Consider the following 21,424-nt stretch of genomic DNA (forward strand, 5'->3'; position numbering starts at 1 on the left):
ATGAGATATATATATTTTTTAATCCATTTCAGAATACGGCTGTAACGTAACAAAATGTGGAAAAAGATCTGTCTGGTGTATTGTCATTCAACTGTTTTGTGTTTCATATCAAAACGATAAAAACTCTGATTATAAAACACTGCTCACCTGTTTGATGCGTGCACTCTGCTGCTTGTCAGCGTTGTTTGCCAGTTTGAGGTACTCGGCCACGTTGTTGTCTCTGGCCGTCTGCTCAATCTTGATCTGCTCGGTGAGCTTCAGGATTTTCTGCTGCAGCTGGGCGATGGCCTGCTTGGTGCGCTGGGGGTCCGGGGTGCCATCATCACCCCCAGAGAAAGACCCATCCTCCCCACACGACACTGCCTGGGGGGTCTGAGCTAAGCCACTCACCTCCAACCGCTCAATCTGGTGGAGGAGAGGGGAATTCATGATCACAATATGGGCTCCACAAAGAAAACAGAAAAAAGGAAGCGGCTGAAAAATAACCAATTTCCTTCCATATGCCCAGACAATACTGACTGTGTAGCATGGCATGCAGGCTGAACCATAGAGGAAATCAAACATTTGTCATCAGTAACAAATTGTTAATCATGAGTGGAGGTGGATAATATCATTGAACCTAATCACTAGTGTGCCCAGTACAATGTAGGACATCATGTATGACAGGATGTCGGATTTGCGATTACAGTGTTGACATTGATTCACAGATTAGGTCTACCTACAGACAACCTTTGCTTTTTCAGGCATTGACCTGATTTCTGCAAACAAGCACCAGTGTAAAAAAACGAAATCTAAATGGGAAATGTGGTATTCGATTAGCACTCCATGATAGTTAGGAGTTAGAATAGACTGGGAACCATGAATCCCCTGAGCCCTACAACTCCAGTAGCGACAAAGTCAAGGGCCATGCTCACTACTTACTAACCTAACTGTCAACACATTCCCTGGGGCCATTCTCCGCATCAGAGACTGACACTGGCATATGCTACAGTGCACCGAACAGACAGGAGCAAGAGGGATGGGGAGAGCCAGTATTTGCACGCCAAAGTTGGGAAATAGAAAACTGGCAGATTTCTCACCTGTTGGCACAATATGACTAACTGATGACATATACCACTCTGTAATGACATGATTAAAAAGAAAACCACAGCATCCGGTAATTGAGACAGCTGTAAGAAAACTAAAATCCAGTCTATTGAAACCATTACGCTCCAAAATACAGAGACACCTGATACTTTCAAAAAGACAAGGGACAGCGAAACTGCAAGGCAGCGAAAACTCTCTCACCTTGCCATTCTCCAATCGGAGTACTTGTTCCCAATCCATGTTCCCTTATTCCCTCAGTCGGTCTGGCGACTTCATTCATGTATCCCGCTCTGGAGCTAAGCCCCTTGCTCACTCCAACTACCCTAATTTCTGTATACAGATTTAGTGTACCTGAACCCTGACTATCCTCCTCTCCCCAACGCTCCTCACCCCCTCCCCACGGCGTGAAAGTGGTGACATCATCCTCCTGCAATCCCGCCTAGAGCCAAGTGCAAGAAGTGCTCAAACGTCAATCATTATCCGCTCATGTTCCGATTGTGGTAAAAAAAAAAACTTGTCAGAGACATTTCAAACCGCCTGCGATCTGTATTGTTCATGTTTATTTATTTCAAACAACTTGGTGGAAATAAGAGGAACATTTATTCCTTCTTTGAACACAGTAGCCTAACCCTATAGTTTCACTATGTATTTTCACCTCAAGATTCTCATTTCACCTGTCACACAAGAATATGAATCATATGTATTGCATATGTATTATTCAAAATGTATTGCACAATGCAAATTGTTTCTCAGAAGAAAACTGGAGGAAACAGGATGTTCTCCAAAAAAGGGCAAAACGAAAAAATCTGAACAGTTTTCCGTAAACAACTTTTTGACCTTGACATGGATTTATAGAAACAAACCCTTGGACATATAACTATTTATATAAAACTCCCTCCTTAATCTGGGTTTAATCTTTCCATTCTGAAAACAGACATTCATTCAGGGAGGAAAAACTGACTAACAGAGTACAGAAATCAGGGTGGTTGGGAGTGTAATTTAGATAACATCAAAACTTTGCTTCTCTCTGTGCCAAACAGCGGCTGAAGAAAGGTGGCAGCGGGACAAGCTCAACCAGTCTGACAGTTTCAGGAATGCCACACACACACACACACACACACACACACACACACACACACACACACACACACACACACACACACACACACACACACACACACACACACACACACACACACACACACACACACACACACACACACACACACACACACACACACACACACACACACACACACACACACACACTCCAATTATTTTGAATATGGCATTGATGGGCTCCCAAGTGGTGCAGCAGTCAAAGGCACTGCATCTTTGCATGAGGTTTCATTACATTACCTGGTTCCAATCCAGGCTGCATCATATCTGGCAGTGATTCGGAGTCCCATAGGGCGGTGCACAATTGGCCCAGCATCGTCCGGGTTTGGCCGGAGTAGGCCTTCATTGTAAATAAGAATGAATTCTTAACTGACCTGCCTAGTTAAATCAAAAATATATACAGTTGAAGTCGAAAGTTTACATACACCTTAGCCAAGTACAGTTAAACTCAGTTTTTCACAATTCCTGACATTTAATCCTAGTAGAAAATCCCTGTTTTAGGTCAGTTAGGATCGCCACTTTGTTTTATGAATGTGAAATGTCAGAATAATAGTGGAGAGAATGATTTATTTCAGCTAGTATTTCTTTGATCACATTCCCAGTGGGTCAGAAATGTAAATACACTCAATTAGTATTTGGTAGCATTGCCTTTAAATTGTTTAACTTGGGTCAAACGTTTCAGGGAGCCTTCCACAAGCTTCCCAATAAGTTGATTGAGGTAAGGGTTTTGTGATGGCCACTCCAATACCTTGACTTCGTTGTCCTTAAGCCATTTTGCCACAACTTTAGAAGTATGCTTGGGGTCATTGTCCATTTGGAAGACACATTTGCGACCAAGCTTTAACTTCCTGACTGATGTCTTGAGATGTTGCTTCAATATGTCCCATACTTTTCCTTCCTCATGATGCCATCTATTTTGTGAAATGCACCAGTCCCTCCTGCAGCAAAGCACCCCCACAACATGATGCCCCTTTACAGTTGGGATGGTGTCCTTCGGTTTGCAAGCCTTCCCCTTTTTCCTCCAAACATAACGATGGTCATTATGGCCAAACAGTTCTATTTTTGTTTCATCAGACCAGAAGACATTTCTCCAAAAAGTACGATCTTTGTCCCCATGTGCAGTTGCAAACCGTAGTCTGGCTTTTTTATGGCAGTTTTGGAGCAGTGGCTTCTTCCTTGCTGAGCGGCCTTTCAGGTTATGTCGATATAGGACTTGTTTTTCTGTGGATATAGATACTTTTGTACCTGTTTCCTTCAGAATCTTCACAGGGTCCTTTGCTGTTGTTCTGGGATCGATTTGCACTTTTCGCACTAAAGTACGCTCATCTCTAGGAGACAGAACGCGTCTCCTTCCTGAGCGGTATGATTGCTGCGTGGTCCCATGGTGTTTATACTTGCGCATTATTTTTTGTACAGATAAACGTGGTACCTTTAGGCGTTTTGCTCCCATGGATGAACCAGACTTGTGGAGGTCTACAATTTGTGGCCTCAAAAACGGCCCACTAAAATAGCTGTCTGGCCACTGACTGAGATAGATAAAGGAGGGAGGCCAAGGAATGGCTGAGTCAGCTGACCATAGTGAACTTGAGTGCCCTGCGAAGCAGCGCTGAGACACAAGCTTGCCCGTGATAACGAACAGATCAGAGACACTCACAGACCGGCACAGGAGTAATCCATCCATCCATCCCCATAAACCGGGCCTAAAACGCACGATAAGCATGCGTCCAGGTACACACACACACACACACACACACACACACACACACACACACACACACACACACACACACACACACACACACACACACACACACACACACACACACACACACACACACACACACACACACACACACACACACACACACACACACACACACACACACACACCAGAAAGAGGCGAATGGTAATCCCTCATTTTCCCAATGCCCCTCTTATTTATCTGAGAGTATGACCTAACTTCCATCTTGATAAAGGATTTCTGAGCTATAAGGGAGGACAGACACTGATAAGGGATTTATGAAAGCAGACTCCTCTAATGCCCTAGAGATCCTCTCCCACTCGGAACACGTTACCATGGTCACAGTGTTCCGTCTGATCCACAGAAGCTAGGGGTCAAGGGTAGTAAAGCTAATCTGGAGTTTAAAGTTCAGATCTCAAAGAAAGGAAGGAAAAGGGAGAGCGAGAGAGAAAGAGAGGGACCAACGGAGGTGTACTTAGCCACGGAGAAAAGATACCCTAAACTCAATACACCTGTGACGAGCACACCTTATTGTTTATGCCTCGACAGAGCATAACTATGTCTGTATACAGTAGACAATCACAAAGCACATTCACATGACAGTGCAAAATTTATCCCTGACTGTTTCATAGGTTGAAATTGTGATACATATATGGTACAATATATAGTATGTGTGTCATACATTGGACATATACCTGCACCCCCTCATCCAACTAACTCTTGTCAGCCATAAATGGCTCAAGTTGAGTGTATGCATCACACTTATCAGGAGTTGACAGGTATCACCACTTCACGTACATGGTAATGAGTTACATACTGTAGTGCCATCCACTCTACAATATAACCACACCCCCGGAGAACTCCACCTGACTAACCACTGTGGATATCTCTGCGACTCCCCCGTGTGTGTGTCCACCGGAATTAAGCCTAGATATAACAGAGCATGTGAGTGGAAATAATTTGCCAGTAGTATGTACACAGCAGACCTTACAGTGCAGGACTATTCTATACTAGGTCTAGGGAGAGCTTACTGCACAGCTCAGTATAAGATTGGCAGACTGGGAGACACTGTAATGGACTAAGGCCCTAGAATTTACCTCTCTAGGGTCAAAACTGATTAACTGATTATCACAAGTTCCCAATGCTTTTCCTTTCCTGATCTCCTCTCCCCCAGTCTCAATGACTCCCCTCTTCTCCTCTCTTCATTCATCTCCTGCTCTTCCTCCTCTCTTCTCTACTCCTCTCCTTTCCTGATGGTCTCAGTTCCCACCCAGCCTTACCAAGTTAAGCAGCTCTGATAGTTTTTAATGGAAATCAGCTTTATTTGTGTCTTTAATGGGTTCCAATCAGACAACAATGAGGTCCATTCAATAGCTACGGACAATTACATAACTCTGTGTGACGCTGGGCAAAGCAGCCATTTACTAAACACACAAACACACAGTTCAAGCTCGCCAGCAGCTAACTTTTGTTATGTGGAGGAATTCAGAGGGGGTCTGGGAGAAAAGCCTGTTGTGTCCGCTTAAAAAACCACACCGACTAAACTAAACTAAACTGGGAGCCTGTTGAAAAGCTGTGGCTTTCCCTAGCCCAGCCATCACAACACAGGCTTTCAGTCCTCATGACGTCAAAACAAAGTCCTCTCAAGGCTTCTCCAGTACAGGCCTTTCGTCTCTTACCGCAACTCACAGTTTCTCAAATGTTCTGTTAGGTTTCAACATGGGTGTGTATTGGTTCATGTACCGCAAGGACATTTTTACACATTGTAGACAGATTAACATTCATAGATGCTATATATGGATGGATACAAACATGGATGTCTGTACACACGTATATACAATGAAAAACAACATTTTGAGAAGTACGTGCACATGGCTGTGAGGTACAACATAGATGAACACACACATACACATACGCAGTATACAGGTGGAGACTCACGGTGGTGGGGGAGGGAGATGGAGAGGTGTCAGCAGTTATCAGGTTGAGGATGACCTCCATGATGAGGGGGTGCGTGCATGGAGCCTCACACAGCCTCATGTGGGGAGGGGGTTATTGGGGGGTGTCATTGACACCTCAAAGGAGAGTGGGGTCTGTCCCACAGCAGGGAGGAGGACTGAGCCAAGGGTCCACTCATCACACTGGACACACTTACTGTCTGGTCCTCTTGGAACAAGATCCACTACCACTAGACAAAGACTGTGAATACCCTCTGTACGAGCCAATGGAATACTATCAAGACTGAGTATAGTATCTGGCCCCAGCATAAGATCCACTGAGGCAGAGTCCACTGTCCATAGTCCAGTCTGTCCATCAAACAGCTAGCCTCTGCCAAGTCCCCAACAACCAGATGTTATGGTTTCAGGGGAAATGAAAGAGTCTGTGACGCGACTTCCACTTTTGGATGTTAAGAAGGTGACACTCCATATTAACTCCTCCTCCACATTTACTGTATTGGTTGAACAGTGCAGAAGAGAACCTCTCCCAACAGTTTTCGTTTTTCTCGTCAAGACCAGTATGAAGGGGATCTAGTTTCAGGCTTTTGTTTTACACCTGCTACGTTAATCCAAGAGCAGACCCAGCTAAACCGCTACTTCGTCCAGTCAACTGAGTCACCACTGAGTCCACAGACCTAGGAGACCCTGATACCAGTCTGTCCTGCTATCAGCCTGAGAGACATAGAGCAGCAGCTCTGCTGGGTCGAGGCTTCACTGATCACACACTCTACAGAGTGGAGGGAGAGTCCAGCCAAGTGAAGCCTATGGAGCACACACACACATGCTTCAGCGAGCACAAATCCCACAGACACAGTGCTCCTGGAACAACAAGGAGTCCTCGCATCGTAGGGTCGTCTTGATGCAGCCTCAGGATGACAAGAAGTGACAGTTAACTGACTAGAGTTAACTGACTTGACTGCAGTTTGAACACAGGGTGACAAACTTCAGGGTTAACGAAAGGAAGAGCTGACCGACGATTGAATGCGGAGTTAACTGAAGGAAGAGTTGACTGCAGTTTGAACGCAGGGTTAAGTTTTCACAGAGTCTATAGGGCGTAAATCCACTGAGGGAGAAAGAGAGAAAATGAGACCCTGACGACGAATGTGCGGGGAACGAGGGAGTAGGGAGGAGAAAAGAGACCACCAGGAGCTGTCAGTGTGTGTGTGTGAGTGAGAGAATGAGAAGGAGGGAGAGAGGGAGGTGAGAGGGGGAGCAAGCGCACAGGGAAGGGGGCAAGGGAGAAAGTATTTTCATCTGTTACAGTTTCTGGGCCAGTGAAACTCCACAGTTGGCTAGCTGATGCAGAAAACATCTCATAAGTAGAAAAATAACTGTCAAGCCTGAGCTAATTATCTTCCACAGCTTGATTGTCACAGCCAATCAGCACTGATGGCCAAACACACCGAAACCAACCAGAAATGAACATAGCCTACATAGCCTGACCAATGAGCTTCACAGCCAGAATCTCTTAGCCAATCACCTGCCTGAAATCAAAATAGCCTTGCATCAGAATCCTATGATCTCATCTCTGTCCCTACTGTACTGGCTACTGCCAGTGGGCCTGATGTCACTCACCACACATCCACATACCACATACTCTAGGATACATCATGTCACAGTCCTAAACAAAACCAGTGTTGTCATGTCCTTAAAGATGACTAGGTTTTCTATCTGAGAAAACAGAATCAGTTTTAGCTGAAAAACAGCTCCACCATAAACCCCTTCTCAGATTATACGTTCATATGACCAACAAGACCGCAATGCAATGTGTGTGTGTGTGTGTTTTTGTATACCAACTGCTCACAACCAATCAGGAAGAGAAGTGAAGCGGGGCACATAGGGGGGTAAAGCAGGATGAGGGCTGACAAATCATTTCTGTACAGAAATTAACTGAGAGGAGGGAGGGGGAGGAGGATGAAGGAGGGAGAGAGAAGGAGAGGGGATGAATACAGGCTTTAATGAGGACTGTGGGAGGGAGGAATAGAGGGGATGAGGGACCAAGACCCAGAGAGAGGCTAGAGTTTAGGGGAAAGGTGGCTTACATAAGAGTAGGCCTCAGTCATTCTGAGGTTTCTGGGAGTGTGTGTGTCCACTCGACTCAACTCTAATTCCTGTAATGAATGAAAGGGGGCATATGACTATTTAATATGTATCAATCAATCATTCAGGGAAAGACCCGTGCCATAGTCTGACTGACCTAACTGATTTGCAGGTGCTTTTATTAGAGTTAGCATCACATATATGTTGCAGACCCAGATCTGTCTCTACCTCTTAAGGATTGGACCCTTTTTTTCTCCAATTTTCGCCTAAAATGACATACCCAAATCTAACTGCCTGTAGCTCAGGACCTGAAGCAAAAATATTCATATTCTTGATACCATTTGAAAGGAAACACTTTGAGGTGTGTGCATTTGAAATTAATGTAGGAGAATATAACACATTAGATCTGGTAAAAGATAATAATAAATAAATAAAAATCATCATCTTTGAAATGCAAGAGAAAGACCATAATGTATTATTGCAGTTTAGGTGCAAATTAGATTGTGTGTACAACGCTGTTTGTGTGCAAAGTTTCAGATTGATCCAGTGAAGCATTTTCATAATGGACAATATTTTGTATCAAGTCTGCCCAAATGTGCCGAATTGGTAATTTGATACATTTTCAAGTACATAACTATATAGAACATACAACAATCATATGGTAATGCAAAATTTAAGTTCACACATCCCCAGAAATGTCATACATGATAGATCATTAGCTTGTACAGTGGGGCAAAAAAGTATTTAGTCGGCCACCAATTGTGCAAGTTCACCCACTTAAGAAGATGAGAGAGGCCTGTAATTTTCATCATAGGTACACTTTAACTATGACAGACAAAATGAAAAAAAAAACAGAAAATCACATTGTAGGATTTTTAATGAATTTATTTGCAAATTAAAGTGGAAAATAACTATTTGGTCAATAACAAAAGTTTATCTCAATACTTTGTTATATACCCTTTGTTGGCAATGACAGAGGTCAAACATTTTCTGTAAGTCTTCACGAGGTTTTCACACACTGTTGCTGGTATTTTGGCCCATTCCTCCATGCAGATCTCCTCTAGAGAAGTGATGTTTTGGGCAACATGGACTTTCAACTCCCTCCAAAGATTTTTTATGGGGTTGAGATCTGGAGACTGGCTAGGCCACTCCAGGACCTTGAAATGCTTCTTACAAAGCCACTCCTTCATTGCCTGGGTGGTGTGTTTGGGATCATTGTCATGCTGAAAGACCCAGCCACGTTTCATCTTCAATGCCCTTGCTGATGGAAGGAGGTTTTCACTCAAAATCTCACGATACATGGCCCCATTCATTCTTTCCTTTACACGGATCAGTTGTCCTTTACGCCAATGTCTCTGTATAAAATGGTCCATAACATTAAGACTAGCAGAGATCCAACTGTTGAACTTCGATAATATGTTCAACAATATATTGAAAAACATTATTTTCCAATATTCATAAGTTATTATAAGAAAATTGTTATTGATTGTCAAAATACAACTCTTATTACAGAGCTTTGTAGCACCTACAGATGAAACATTATGGAGTCTTAAATGAGGTCTGGGTAAAGCCACAATGTCATAAATATGCCATCTTTAATAAATTATTTCTAAATGATAATTTTATATACAAATGCCATATATACTGTAGGTCAATTTTTTTTTATTTAATCCATTTTTAATTCAGGCTGTAACACAACAAAATGTGGAATAAGTCAAGGGGTATGAATACTTGCTGAAGGCCCTGTAAGCTCATGCGCAAAAACATGTCATCGGGTCTAAAGGTTGTCTCGCGCCGAATTGCATATGTGCAGGCCTTCAAATCAAAGGTACTCCTTCGACATAAAGCTGTTTTTGAATCAAATTAAAATGTGTTAGTTTGTCACTTTCACAAAATTGGAGTAATGACATGTTCAACTACATGGTTGTGCCTTTAGATTTGAACAAATCCCAAACCCCGGCCTGGTCTTCTTGGTCTGCCTTGCAAGCATTCCCAGAAGTCTTGCGATGTTGCGCCTTTTGGTTTAGAAACTCTGTGAAATAACCCATCACAGCCCTCCTTTTACTTGCATCATTCCACATCCTGCAAATCAGCAGCAGAGGGGGACGATTTGTTGGTAACCCTTACAAATTGGATCATAACTCTAAGAGTAGCAGAGATCCGACTCTGCCACTACGCCGGTAGAGTTCAACAATATATTGAAGAATTCACCAAATATAAAATTTGGATTTGCCAATATTCATGTTTATATTTTTCAATATTCATACATTCATGCAAGAAAATGTTATTAGCAGGGTCGTGTTTCTGAGGAAGCATGGCTCTCGACCGGCGCCTCTCCCGTGTTCATACAGGAGTTGCAGAGATAGAGAGACTAACTACCACTTATACCACGAAATTGGGGAGAAAAGGGGGTAAAAAGTATTTTTTTCAATGTTTTTTGTGAGGAATCACTCAGATACTCCTGACAAATAGGGAATGGTAGGCCTAATTAATAATGAGTTATTGTATATTTAACCCTCTGTTCCCCCCATGTCTATGGGTGAGATTGTTTATTGTAGTGCTTGTGTACAATCCCCGTGAGCGCACGACAGGTTATTTTTGTGCCTATTTATCTTTTTGTTCTGGATGCCGTTGGTTTTGTATAATAAATATGCGGTTATCACCCAATCCTGCTCTCCTGTGCCTGACTTCTCTGCCACCAATTACGCACCCGCTACAACCCAGAGAGAAAATACACCCCTTTACTTACAACCCATTTGGGGACACTCACTCACTCACACACACACACATTGAATAAGAATGCATGGGTTAAGAGAAGCTGACATTTTAATAAATCAAAGACCAAAACATTGAATCATCTGATGGATTTAGGTCAGATATCCATTTTGAATAATATTCCAAACATCTTTGTTACATAAGATCACCACACTGTCATGACTATTTAGCAGAGGCTAAATAGAATGATCTAGATTCCAGAGTAATTTTTTGGATTCCAGAATAGAAGGCTCTGGGGCCTGTGAATTCCAGGTTATTGCCCTCAGCCAGGAACAAAACATAGACAGAACAGATACAGGACTGGTGAGGGAACAAGAGAGAAAGGAGAGGGAAAGAAAGAAGGGCAGAAAGAACATAAAAGGGGAAAAAAAGGTTGAAGAAGATGAACAAATAAATAGATATAGGGTGGAAGTGGATAGAGGACAGTTAGGAAAGAGGATAGTGAGAAAGTGAGGGAGAATGAGGGAAAGGGAGAACAATCAGGAAAAAAGAGAGAGGGGTACACTGAGATCCTGACACTGCTCACCATGTGCATATGGATTATGAGTTGTCGGGATGGGGGTGTGCATGTTGGAGGTTACTTGATGAGCGAAGGCTTTGCTTGGTCCTCAAGCCACTAGGAAAGGAGAGTCAATCTCATGGCCCCATAAACAATACCGCCCCAATTGAGAACAGGCTCATTTCAGCCCCTTTGTCCCAGCCCTGCACCCCCCAGCCCCTCATCTCCCATCAATTGGCTGATTAGGAGTTGCATAAACCACTGGACAGATTATTAACAGAGGCTTTATGATTGAAGGACAAGGGGCGGCCACGATCCTAATGACCAACCCAAACAACAAGTCCGAACAACAACAAAACACAGGGTTAGTGCTCAGTCACATGCTCTGGCGCTTGATATATAATTGAATAGGTGCAACCTAGGGAAGAGAACAATTAAGTTTTCAATTCCCATGAAGGAAAGCTGAATCCATAAAGGGTGCTCTGAACAGTTGGTCCGAGCATGTAAACATGGTAGAGTACAGAGTGTGTCTAACAATGGTTTTGGCCCTAGCCACTGTGCATCTGTGTAGTTGGGTGTTGTATATTCGATTAGAACACAGTGACTGGTCTCACCAATATGGAGTTTAGCCACAGTGTGCTAGAGACACATCCTGTCACAGATTACAGTGATGGTCGCAAGGGGTACATTTAGTGTTTCCCATGTATGTCAGTGGGCCTTTCAGTATGCAGGAACTCTGAAAGGAAACAGATACACAGTCATGAAAGTGTATTTAACACAACTGCTCAGTGACAGTAAGGTGCACTTTTGAGTGTGTGAACTTGCATGCTCATACATATGCGTGTGTATCTCTCTGTGTGTGTGTGTGTCTGCTGGTTCTGGTCAGGATTTACCAGACCCAGTCTTGTTTACGTCCGTCTCACCCTGATTATGCAACACAGAGACTGAGGCCGCTATCCCACAATGCCCTGCTGGCCCTGTACAATACAGCGTGTTGGCCCCAACACCCTGCCAGCCTATTTATTCATGGATAGGAAGACACAGAGACTAACACAATCAGTACAGGCCTTTCTCCCCTACACTGTTTGACAACCCCCCCCCCCCCCCCCCCCACAAAACACCCCTCCACTGGCCCTGCCTGGCCCACTTGGTGCTCTAATCTTGACCGAGCTGGCCCCTGGCAGGTGGGGTGTTGGGAGGGACAATCGAGTCCAGTTCTGACCAGTTCAACCAGTCACAGTGTGAAGTGGGCCACCAGTTAAACCAGGACATTTGAGAAAGGGTGCAGAATGAGTCAAGAGTGCTCTCTAGGTCCTACTGTACAGTACTGCAGCCTACCACTGGTAGAGGTAATGTGAGTGTAGAAATCTAGCATAGGGTTTCCCAAAAGGTAGGTCAGGAGGACCTACTGTTGTGTACAGTAGCAGCTGGTTCATTTTGGGTCTAAAACGGGGGCCTAGAAGATAGAACACATTTGGTTTATTTCATTGGACATATAATAAAAACAATGTGTGTGTGAGTGAAAGGCAGAGAGAGAGAGAAAAAGAGTGAAAGAGAGAGAGCGAGCGAGAGAGCGAGAGAGAGTTGAGTGATGCACTTGGCATCCAGACTGTATCACATCCGGGCAGTGATTGGGAGTCGCATAGGGCGGCGCACAATTGGCCCAGGTTTGGCCGGGGTAGGCCGTCATTGTAAATAATAATTTGTTCTCAACTGACTTGCCTAGTTAAATAAAGGTTGAATGCAAATTGGCATTGGTGACCACTAGGTGGTACTATCCCAACAGCAACGAGTACCATCTCTTCTTACACACCCACATTACATACGACTCTCTTTCTTACACACCCACATATACATGCAGACTCTCTTTCTTACACACCCACATACATACAGACTCTCTTTCTTACACACCCACATACATACAGACTCTCTGGGACTATCTTCCCATTGTAGAATGCCTTTGGTCTGAGTAGCTAGGTCTGTGTCTCTGACCGTAGCCATTTCCTATGCTATTTCCTGTCAACATTCCTTTTCCTTGTTCCACCTGTGACCGATGTAACACATATCTAAACTTTAAATCCCTGTACATAACTTTATTGTGAGTCTGCTGTATGGACATTACATAAAAACACGTGAGTTGGTGAGGCGGATGCTAACTGGGAGAGGGTAGAGGGAAAGACTGAAGAGAGGAAAGGACACAAATGGTAAGATGAGTATAGATGACTGAGCGCAATAGTCATTTGAACCAGGGCTATCATGCTGGATGGGGCTAAGTGCATATGCTGTATTTGCAAGAAAGAGGAAATTGATCACCAATATGGTAGAAACCCATTATTACTACTTAAACCTATTCCGTCTGTTCATACAAATCAAATCAAATCAAATTTATTTATATAGCCCTTCGTACATCAGCTGATATCTCAAAGTGCTGTACAGAAACCCAGCCTAAAACCCCAAACAGCAAACAATGCAGGTGTAAAAGCACGTATCTGCACACACCGAAGAGTAAGGGGGCTAGGATAAGAAGCCTTAGAGCAGGGGTGTCAAACTCATTTCGCATCGTGGGCCACATACGGCCTAGGGAGATGTCAAGTGGGCCGGACCATTAAAATTATACCATACTCTGCTATAAATAACCAAAATATCATGTCTTTCCTTTGTTTTGGTGTAAAGAAGCGCAAGAACATTAGGAAAATATTGAAATTTAATGAACTATCCTTTTACAAAACATTTCATGAAACACCTCATATTTCCTTAGACAAATGTGCAATTGACTTTTATCATTCACAAATATGCATTGCAACTGATCCCACTGATTGTACGAAGGCACAAAACTTTAATTGGTACTGAAAAATATAGTAATGCACTTTAAGATTAAATGAGACTTTTAAAGAAAGGAATTTTTAAACCACTTACACATACGCATATAAAATCTAAATGTAATCCCTGCGTACACCTTACAAACTAAGGAGAGTGATTTTAAATGTGTAATGAAGAAAGTGTTCGCCTGTCCTGTAAATCTGTAAACTTCATACATGAAACATACATACACATACAATACATACTGAAAATTTATGGAGTTGTATGAACAGTAGAATTCCATCACACAACTTTTGTTTTGAAGCTGCTGACTAACATTAAAGTGCACATTTTTTAAATCACCACAGTAAGGATTCATCTTCACAGAGCTGTATTCTTTCAATGCAAACAGTATCTAAGGCAGCATTTTAAAGGTGTTAGTCTAGTCTGGACTTGTATTTGTACCTGAAACTTGGCATCTTTTGGCCTGTACAAGTGCATCAACACCAGGTGTCATGTCCTGACTAGCTGTCACTTTCAGAATGTCATTTAAGTGCTTGTTTGTGAGCCTTGAACGCATTTTTGTTTTATTGATATTCATCACTGAGAAAATTTGTTCACAAAGGTAGGTTGTCCCAAACATGCACAAAATTTTAGCAGCCAGGGCTGTTAATTTGGGGTACCCTGGTAGTAGATACTGATAAAAATCTGTCCAGACCTACAGAGGCAAATTTGCCCTTCAAATCTGCATCACACTGCAAATCAATTATCTCTAGCTGAATTTCGACCGGCAGATCAGAAGCTTTAACTGTGAAAGGTGAGCGAAAAACTGAAAATTCTGTCTCAAGTTCACCAAATACCTGAAAACGTTTCTCAAACTCCCGCAGTAGTCCTGCAATTTTGTCTTTGTACCGTTTCATGTCCGCATCAGGTCTGGTCACACACACATCTCTCAGACAGGGGAAATGAGCAGGGTTGCCATTTGCCAGTTGCATCTCCCACAAAGTCAGCTTCAACTTAAATGCATGTATGTTGTCAGAAAACTGTGTGACAACTTTTTTGCGGCCTTGCAACATTTTGTTCAGATTGTTCAAGTGTTCAGTAATATCAACCAAGAATGCAAGGTCCCGTAGCCATTCCTGAGATTGTAATTCCAACACCGGTTTTCCTTTTTCTCCATGAACTGTCCGATTTCCTCTCGTAGATCAAAGAAATGCCTCAGCACAGCGCCTCGGCTTAACCATCTCACTTCAGTGTGGTATGGCAGGCTGTGGGTAATGTTGCTGTCGCTGAGAAGTTTGTCAAACTGACGATGGTTCAGACCTCTGGACCGGATGAAATTTACAGTGCGAACAACCACCTCCATGACGTGGTCCATTTTCAGCGACTTGCAACACAATGCCTCCTGGTGCAAAATACAGTGAAATGTCCAGAAACGATCTCCTCCATTAAGGGCTTGTACTTTGTCTTTGAACTTTGTCGCGACACCTGCTTTCTTTCCGACCATGGATGGCGCGCCGTCTGTAGCCAGGCTGACAGCGCGGGACCAGTCCACTCCAACTCTGTCCAATGCAGCAACGACAGAGCCGAAAATGTCCTCGGCTGTTGTGGTGTCCATCATTGGCACCAACTCAAGAAACTCTTCAGTAACAGTCAATGTCTCATCAACTCCTCGAATAAATATGGCCAGTTGGGCCACGTCTGTGATGTCAGTGCTCTCGTCAATTGCCACGGAAAATGCAATAAATGACTTGACTCTCCGTTTCAATTGACTGTCTAAATCTGCCGATAGTTCCGAAATCCTCTCTGCTATAGTATTCCTCGTCAGGCTAATATTGGCAAAAGCTTGTCGCTTCTCGGGACATACAAGTTCAGCCGCCTTCATCATGCATCGTTTAACAAAGTCACCGTCGGAATACGGCTTCGATGCTAATGCTATTTCGCTAGCAATTAGGTAGCTGGCTTTTACCGCTGCTTCACTGACTTCTCGGCTCTGGATGAAAGTTGACTGCTGTTTCCTCAGACCCGCCAGCAATTCGTTAATCTTATCTCTTCTCAGTTGTCCTTGCAAGCCGTCATATTTTTCGCTGTGATGAGTCTCGTAGTGGCGTCGAATATTATATTCCTTCAATACCGAAACTTGTTGCAAACACACCAAGCACAAAGGTTTTCCGTGCATCTCTGTAAATAAATAGGACGTGGTCCATTTTTCTTTGAAAATTCTACACTCCTTATCTACTTTTCTCCGTTTGGATAACGACATTTTGGCTAATGAGGGTATAGCGGAGAGGTAGAGACCAAGGTATTAACAACGTCGTAACAAGCAGCAGATGGCGCATTGATACCGTCTGCTGTTTTCAGTCTGTCTCAGTGATGCGGCTTGTCTTCTACTCTGATGGAAAGAGTGCGCCCCTTAGCGGATAATCCATGAATTGCAGCGAATTAAAAATATTAATTCCATGTCTTTTATGCATTTTTTCCACTTTCAAATTATCCTGCGGGCCTGATCGAACCTCCTTGGGGGCCGGTTCCGGCCCGCGGGCCGTATGTTTGACACCCCTGCCTTAGAGAGTAAATGAGAGACAGTATGAGAACATGGTTGGCTGCATTCAGATTGGTGGATCCACTTGCGAACAAGGCATGGGCATGACAGGTCAGACGATGGTTACTGGAGGTGTGTGTGTGTGTGTTTGAATGTTGGAGTGCTCTCCTGTGTGTTAACTGGGTTAGTGGCACAAAGCCTCAGAGCTGAGCTCAGCGATATATATTGGAATATTGTAACGGTTCTCTAACGACAGACGCTGGGAGACGAGAAGCAAGTACAGGGTGTGGATTTAATAATAAATAGACATGAAACAAAACAAGAACAGCATCTGGACAGGAGAAACATAACATCAAAGCTGACTCGGGAATGAAACTGAGGAAGTGACAGATATAGGGGAGGTAAATGACGTAATAGAGTCAAATCAAATCAAATTTTATTTGTCACATACACATGGTTAGCAGATGTTGATGTGAGTGTAGTGAAATGCTTGTGCTTCTAGTTCCGACAATGCAGTAATAATCAATGAGTAACCTAACCTAATAGTTCCAAAACTACTACCTTACACACACAAGTATAAAGAGATAAAGAATATGTATATAAAGATATATGAATGAGTGATGGTACAGAACGGCATAGGCAAGATGCAGTAGATGGCATAGAGTACAGTATATACATATGAGATGAGAAATGTAGGGTATATAAACATAAAGTGGCATAGTTTAAAGTGGCTAGTGATACATGTATTACATAAAGATGGCAAGATGCACTAGATCAGGGGTGTCAAACATACGGCCCGCGGGCCGGAACCGGCCCCCAAGGAGGTTCGATCAGGCCCGCAGGATAATTTGAAAGTGGAAAAAATGCATAAAAGACATGGAATTAATATTTTTAATTCGCTGCAATTCATGGATTATCCGCTAAGGGGCGCACTCTTTCCATCAGAGTAGAAGACAAGCCGCATCACTGAGACAGACTGAAAACAGCAGACGGTATCAATGCGCCATCTGCTGCTTGTTACGACGTTGTTAATACCTTGGTCTCTACCTCTCCGCTATACCCTCATTAGCCAAAATGTCGTTATCCAAACGGAGAAAAGTAGATAAGGAGTGTAGAATTTTCAAAGAAAAATGGACCACGTCCTATTTATTTACAGAGATGCACGGAAAACCTTTGTGCTTGGTGTGTTTGCAACAAGTTTCGGTATTGAAGGAATATAATATTCGACGCCACTACGAGACTCATCACAGCGAAAAATATGACGGCTTGCAAGGACAACTGAGAAGAGATAAGATTAACGAATTGCTGGCGGGTCTGAGGAAACAGCAGTCAACTTTCATCCAGAGCCGAGAAGTCAGTGAAGCAGCGGTAAAAGCCAGCTACCTAATTGCTAGCGAAATAGCATTAGCATCGAAGCCGTATTCCGACGGTGACTTTGTTAAACGATGCATGATGAAGGCGGCTGAACTTGTATGTCCCGAGAAGCGACAAGCTTTTGCCAATATTAGCCTGACGAGGAATACTATAGCAGAGAGGATTTCGGAACTATCGGCAGATTTAGACAGTCAATTGAAACGGAGAGTCAAGTCATTTATTGCATTTTCCGTGGCAATTGACGAGAGCACTGACATCACAGACGTGGCCCAACTGGCCATATTTATTCGAGGAGTTGATGAGACATTGACTGTTACTGAAGAGTTTCTTGAGTTGGTGCCAATGATGGACACCACAACAGCCGAGGACATTTTCGGCTCTGTCGTTGCTGCATTGGACAGAGTTGGAGTGGACTGGTCCCGCGCTGTCAGCCTGGCTACAGACGGCGCGCCATCCATGGTCGGAAAGAAAGCAGGTGTCGCGACAAAGTTCAAAGACAAAGTACAAGCCCTTAATGGAGGAGATCGTTTCTGGACATTTCACTGTATTTTGCACCAGGAGGCATTGTGTTGCAAGTCGCTGAAAATGGACCACGTCATGGAGGTGGTTGTTCGCACTGTAAATTTCATCCGGTCCAGAGGTCTGAACCATCGTCAGTTTGACAAACTTCTCAGCGACAGCAACATTACCCACAGCCTGCCATACCACACTGAAGTGAGATGGTTAAGCCGAGGCGCTGTGCTGAGGCATTTCTTTGATCTACGAGAGGAAATCGGACAGTTCATGGAGAAAAAGGAAAACCGGTGTTGGAATTACAATCTCAGGAATGGCTACGGGACCTTGCATTCTTGGTTGATATTACTGAACACTTGAACAATCTGAACAAAATGTTGCAAGGCCGCAAAAAAGTTGTCACACAGTTTTCTGACAACATACATGCATTTAAGTTGAAGCTGACTTTGTGGGAGATGCAACTGGCAAATGGCAACCCTGCTCATTTCCCCTGTCTGAGAGATGTGTGTGTGACCAGACCTGATGCGGACATGAAACGGTACAAAGACAAAATTGCAGGACTACTGCGGGAGTTTGAGAAACGTTTTCAGGTATTTGGTGAACTTGAGACAGAATTTTCAGTTTTTCGCTCACCTTTCACAGTTAAAGCTTCTGATCTGCCGGTCGAAATTCAGCTAGAGATAATTGATTTGCAGTGTGATGCAGATTTGAAGGGCAAATTTGCCTCTGTAGGTCTGGACAGATTTTTATCAGTATCTACTACCAGGGTACCCCAAATTAACAGCCCTGGCTGCTAAAATTTTGTGCATGTTTGGGACAACCTACCTTTGTGAACAAATTTTCTCAGTGATGAATATCAATAAAACAAAAATGCGTTCAAGGCTCACAAACAAGCACTTAAATGACATTCTGAAAGTGACAGCTAGTCAGGACATGACACCTGGTGTTGATGCACTTGTACAGGCCAAAAGATGCCAAGTTTCAGGTACAAATACAAGTCCAGACTAGACTAACACCTTTAAAATGCTGCCTTAGATACTGTTTGCATTGAAAGAATACAGCTCTGTGAAGATGAATCCTTACTGTGGTGATTTAAAAAATGTGCACTTTAATGTTAGTCAGCAGCTTCAAAACAAAAGTTGTGTGATGGAATTCTACTGTTCATACAACTCCATAAATTTTCAGTATGTATTGTATGTGTATGTATGTTTCATGTATGAAGTTTACAGATTTACAGGACAGGCGAACACTTTCTTCATTACACATTTAAAATCACTCTCCTTAGTTTGTAAGGTGTACGCAGGGATTACATTTAGATTTTATATGCGTATGTGTAAGTGGTTTAAAAATTCCTTTCTTTAAAAGTCTCATTTAATCTTAAAGTGCATTACTATATTTTTCAGTACCAATTAAAGTTTTGTGCCTTCGTACAATCAGTGGGATCAGTTGCAATGCATATTTGTGAATGATAAAAGTCAATTGCACATTTGTCTAAGGAAATATGAGGTGTTTCATGAAATGTTTTGTAAAAGGATAGTTCATTAAATTTCAATATTTTCCTAATGTTCTTGTGCTTCTTTACACCAAAACAAAGGAAAGACATGATATTTTGGTTATTTATAGCAGAGTATGGTATAATTTTAATGGTCCGGCCCACTTGACATCTCCCTAGGCCGTATGTGGCCCACGATGCGAAATGAGTTTGACACCCCTGCACTAGATAATATAGATGATATAGATGATACAGTATATACATACACATATGAGATGAGTAATGTAGGGTATGTAAACATTATATTAAGTGGCATTGTTTAAAGTGGCTAGTGATACATTTTTACATAAATTCCCATCAATTTCCATTATTAAAGTGGCTGGAGTTGAGTCAGTGTTTTAGCAGCAGCCACAGCAGCAGTGGTGGCTGTTTAACAGTCTGATGGCCTTGAGATAGAAGCTGTTTTTCAGTCTTTTGGTCCATGCTTTGATGCACCTGTACTGACCTCGCCTTCTGGATGATAGTGGGGTGAAGAGACAGTGGCTCGGGTGGTTGTTGTCCTTGATGATCTTTATGGCCTTCCTGTGACATTGGGTGGTGTAGGTGTCCTGGAGGGCAGGTAGTTTGCCCCGGTGATGTGTTGTGCAGACCTCACGACCCCCTAGAGAGCCTTATGGTTGTGGGCGGAGCAGTTGCCATACCAGGCGGTGATACAGCATCTGTAGAAGTTTGTGAGTGCTTTTGATGACAAGCCAAATTTCTTCAGCCTCCTCTTCTTCACAACACTGTCTGTGTGGGTGGACCAATTCATTTTGTCCGTGATGTGTACGCCGAGGAACTTAAAACTTACTACCCTCTCCACTACTGTCCCGTCGATGTGGATAGGGGGGTGCTCCCTCTGCTGTTTCCTGAAGTCCACAATCATCTCCTTTGTTTTGTTGACATTGAGTGTGAGATTATTTTCCTGACACCACACTCCGAGGGCCCTCACCTCCTCCCTGTAGGCCTTCTCGTTGTTGTTGGTAATCAAGCCTGCACAGGGCAGGGTCGAGACTCAGGGTCTTGAGCTTGATGATGAGTTTGGAGGGTACTATGGTGTTAAATGCTGAGCTGTAGTCGATGAACAGCATTCTCACATAGGTATTCCTCTTATCCAGATGGGTTAGGGCAGTGTGCAGTGTGGTTGCGATTGCGTCGTCTGTGGACCTATTGGGGCGGTAAGCAGATTGGAGTGGGTCTAGGGTGTCAGGTAGGGTGGAGGTGATATGGTCCTTGACTAGTCTCTCAAAGCACTTCATCATGACTTGAGTGCTACGGGCGGTAGTTGTTTAGCTCAGTTATCTTAGCTTTCTTGGGAACAGGAACAATGGTGGCCCTCTTGAAGCATGTGGGAACAGCAGACTGGCATAATGATTGATTGAATATGTCCGTAAACACACCAGCCAGCTGG

General features: G+C 43.3%; 1 protein-coding gene across 4 annotated transcripts in view; it reads right to left on the reverse strand.

Moving 5' to 3' along the window:
- Window positions 1-21,424, reverse strand: part of LOC124031651 (transmembrane and coiled-coil domains protein 1-like) — a 78,352-nt gene that overhangs the window by 12,013 nt on the left and 44,915 nt on the right. For 2 of the 4 annotated variants that reach the window (XM_046343152.1, XM_046343155.1), the window contains one exon: window positions 148-405. In XM_046343152.1, coding sequence (XP_046199108.1) covers window positions 148-405 — 258 coding nt within the window. Of the gene's footprint in view, window positions 1-147; window positions 406-1,287; window positions 1,420-5,884; window positions 7,061-21,424 lie in introns of those variants that run through there. The other 2 variants (XM_046343153.1, XM_046343154.1) reach the window with 2 other exon arrangements.

The sequence above is a fragment of the Oncorhynchus gorbuscha genome, linkage group LG03 (assembly GCF_021184085.1).
Source record: "Oncorhynchus gorbuscha isolate QuinsamMale2020 ecotype Even-year linkage group LG03, OgorEven_v1.0, whole genome shotgun sequence".
NCBI classification, from domain to species: domain Eukaryota; kingdom Metazoa; phylum Chordata; class Actinopteri; order Salmoniformes; family Salmonidae; genus Oncorhynchus; species Oncorhynchus gorbuscha.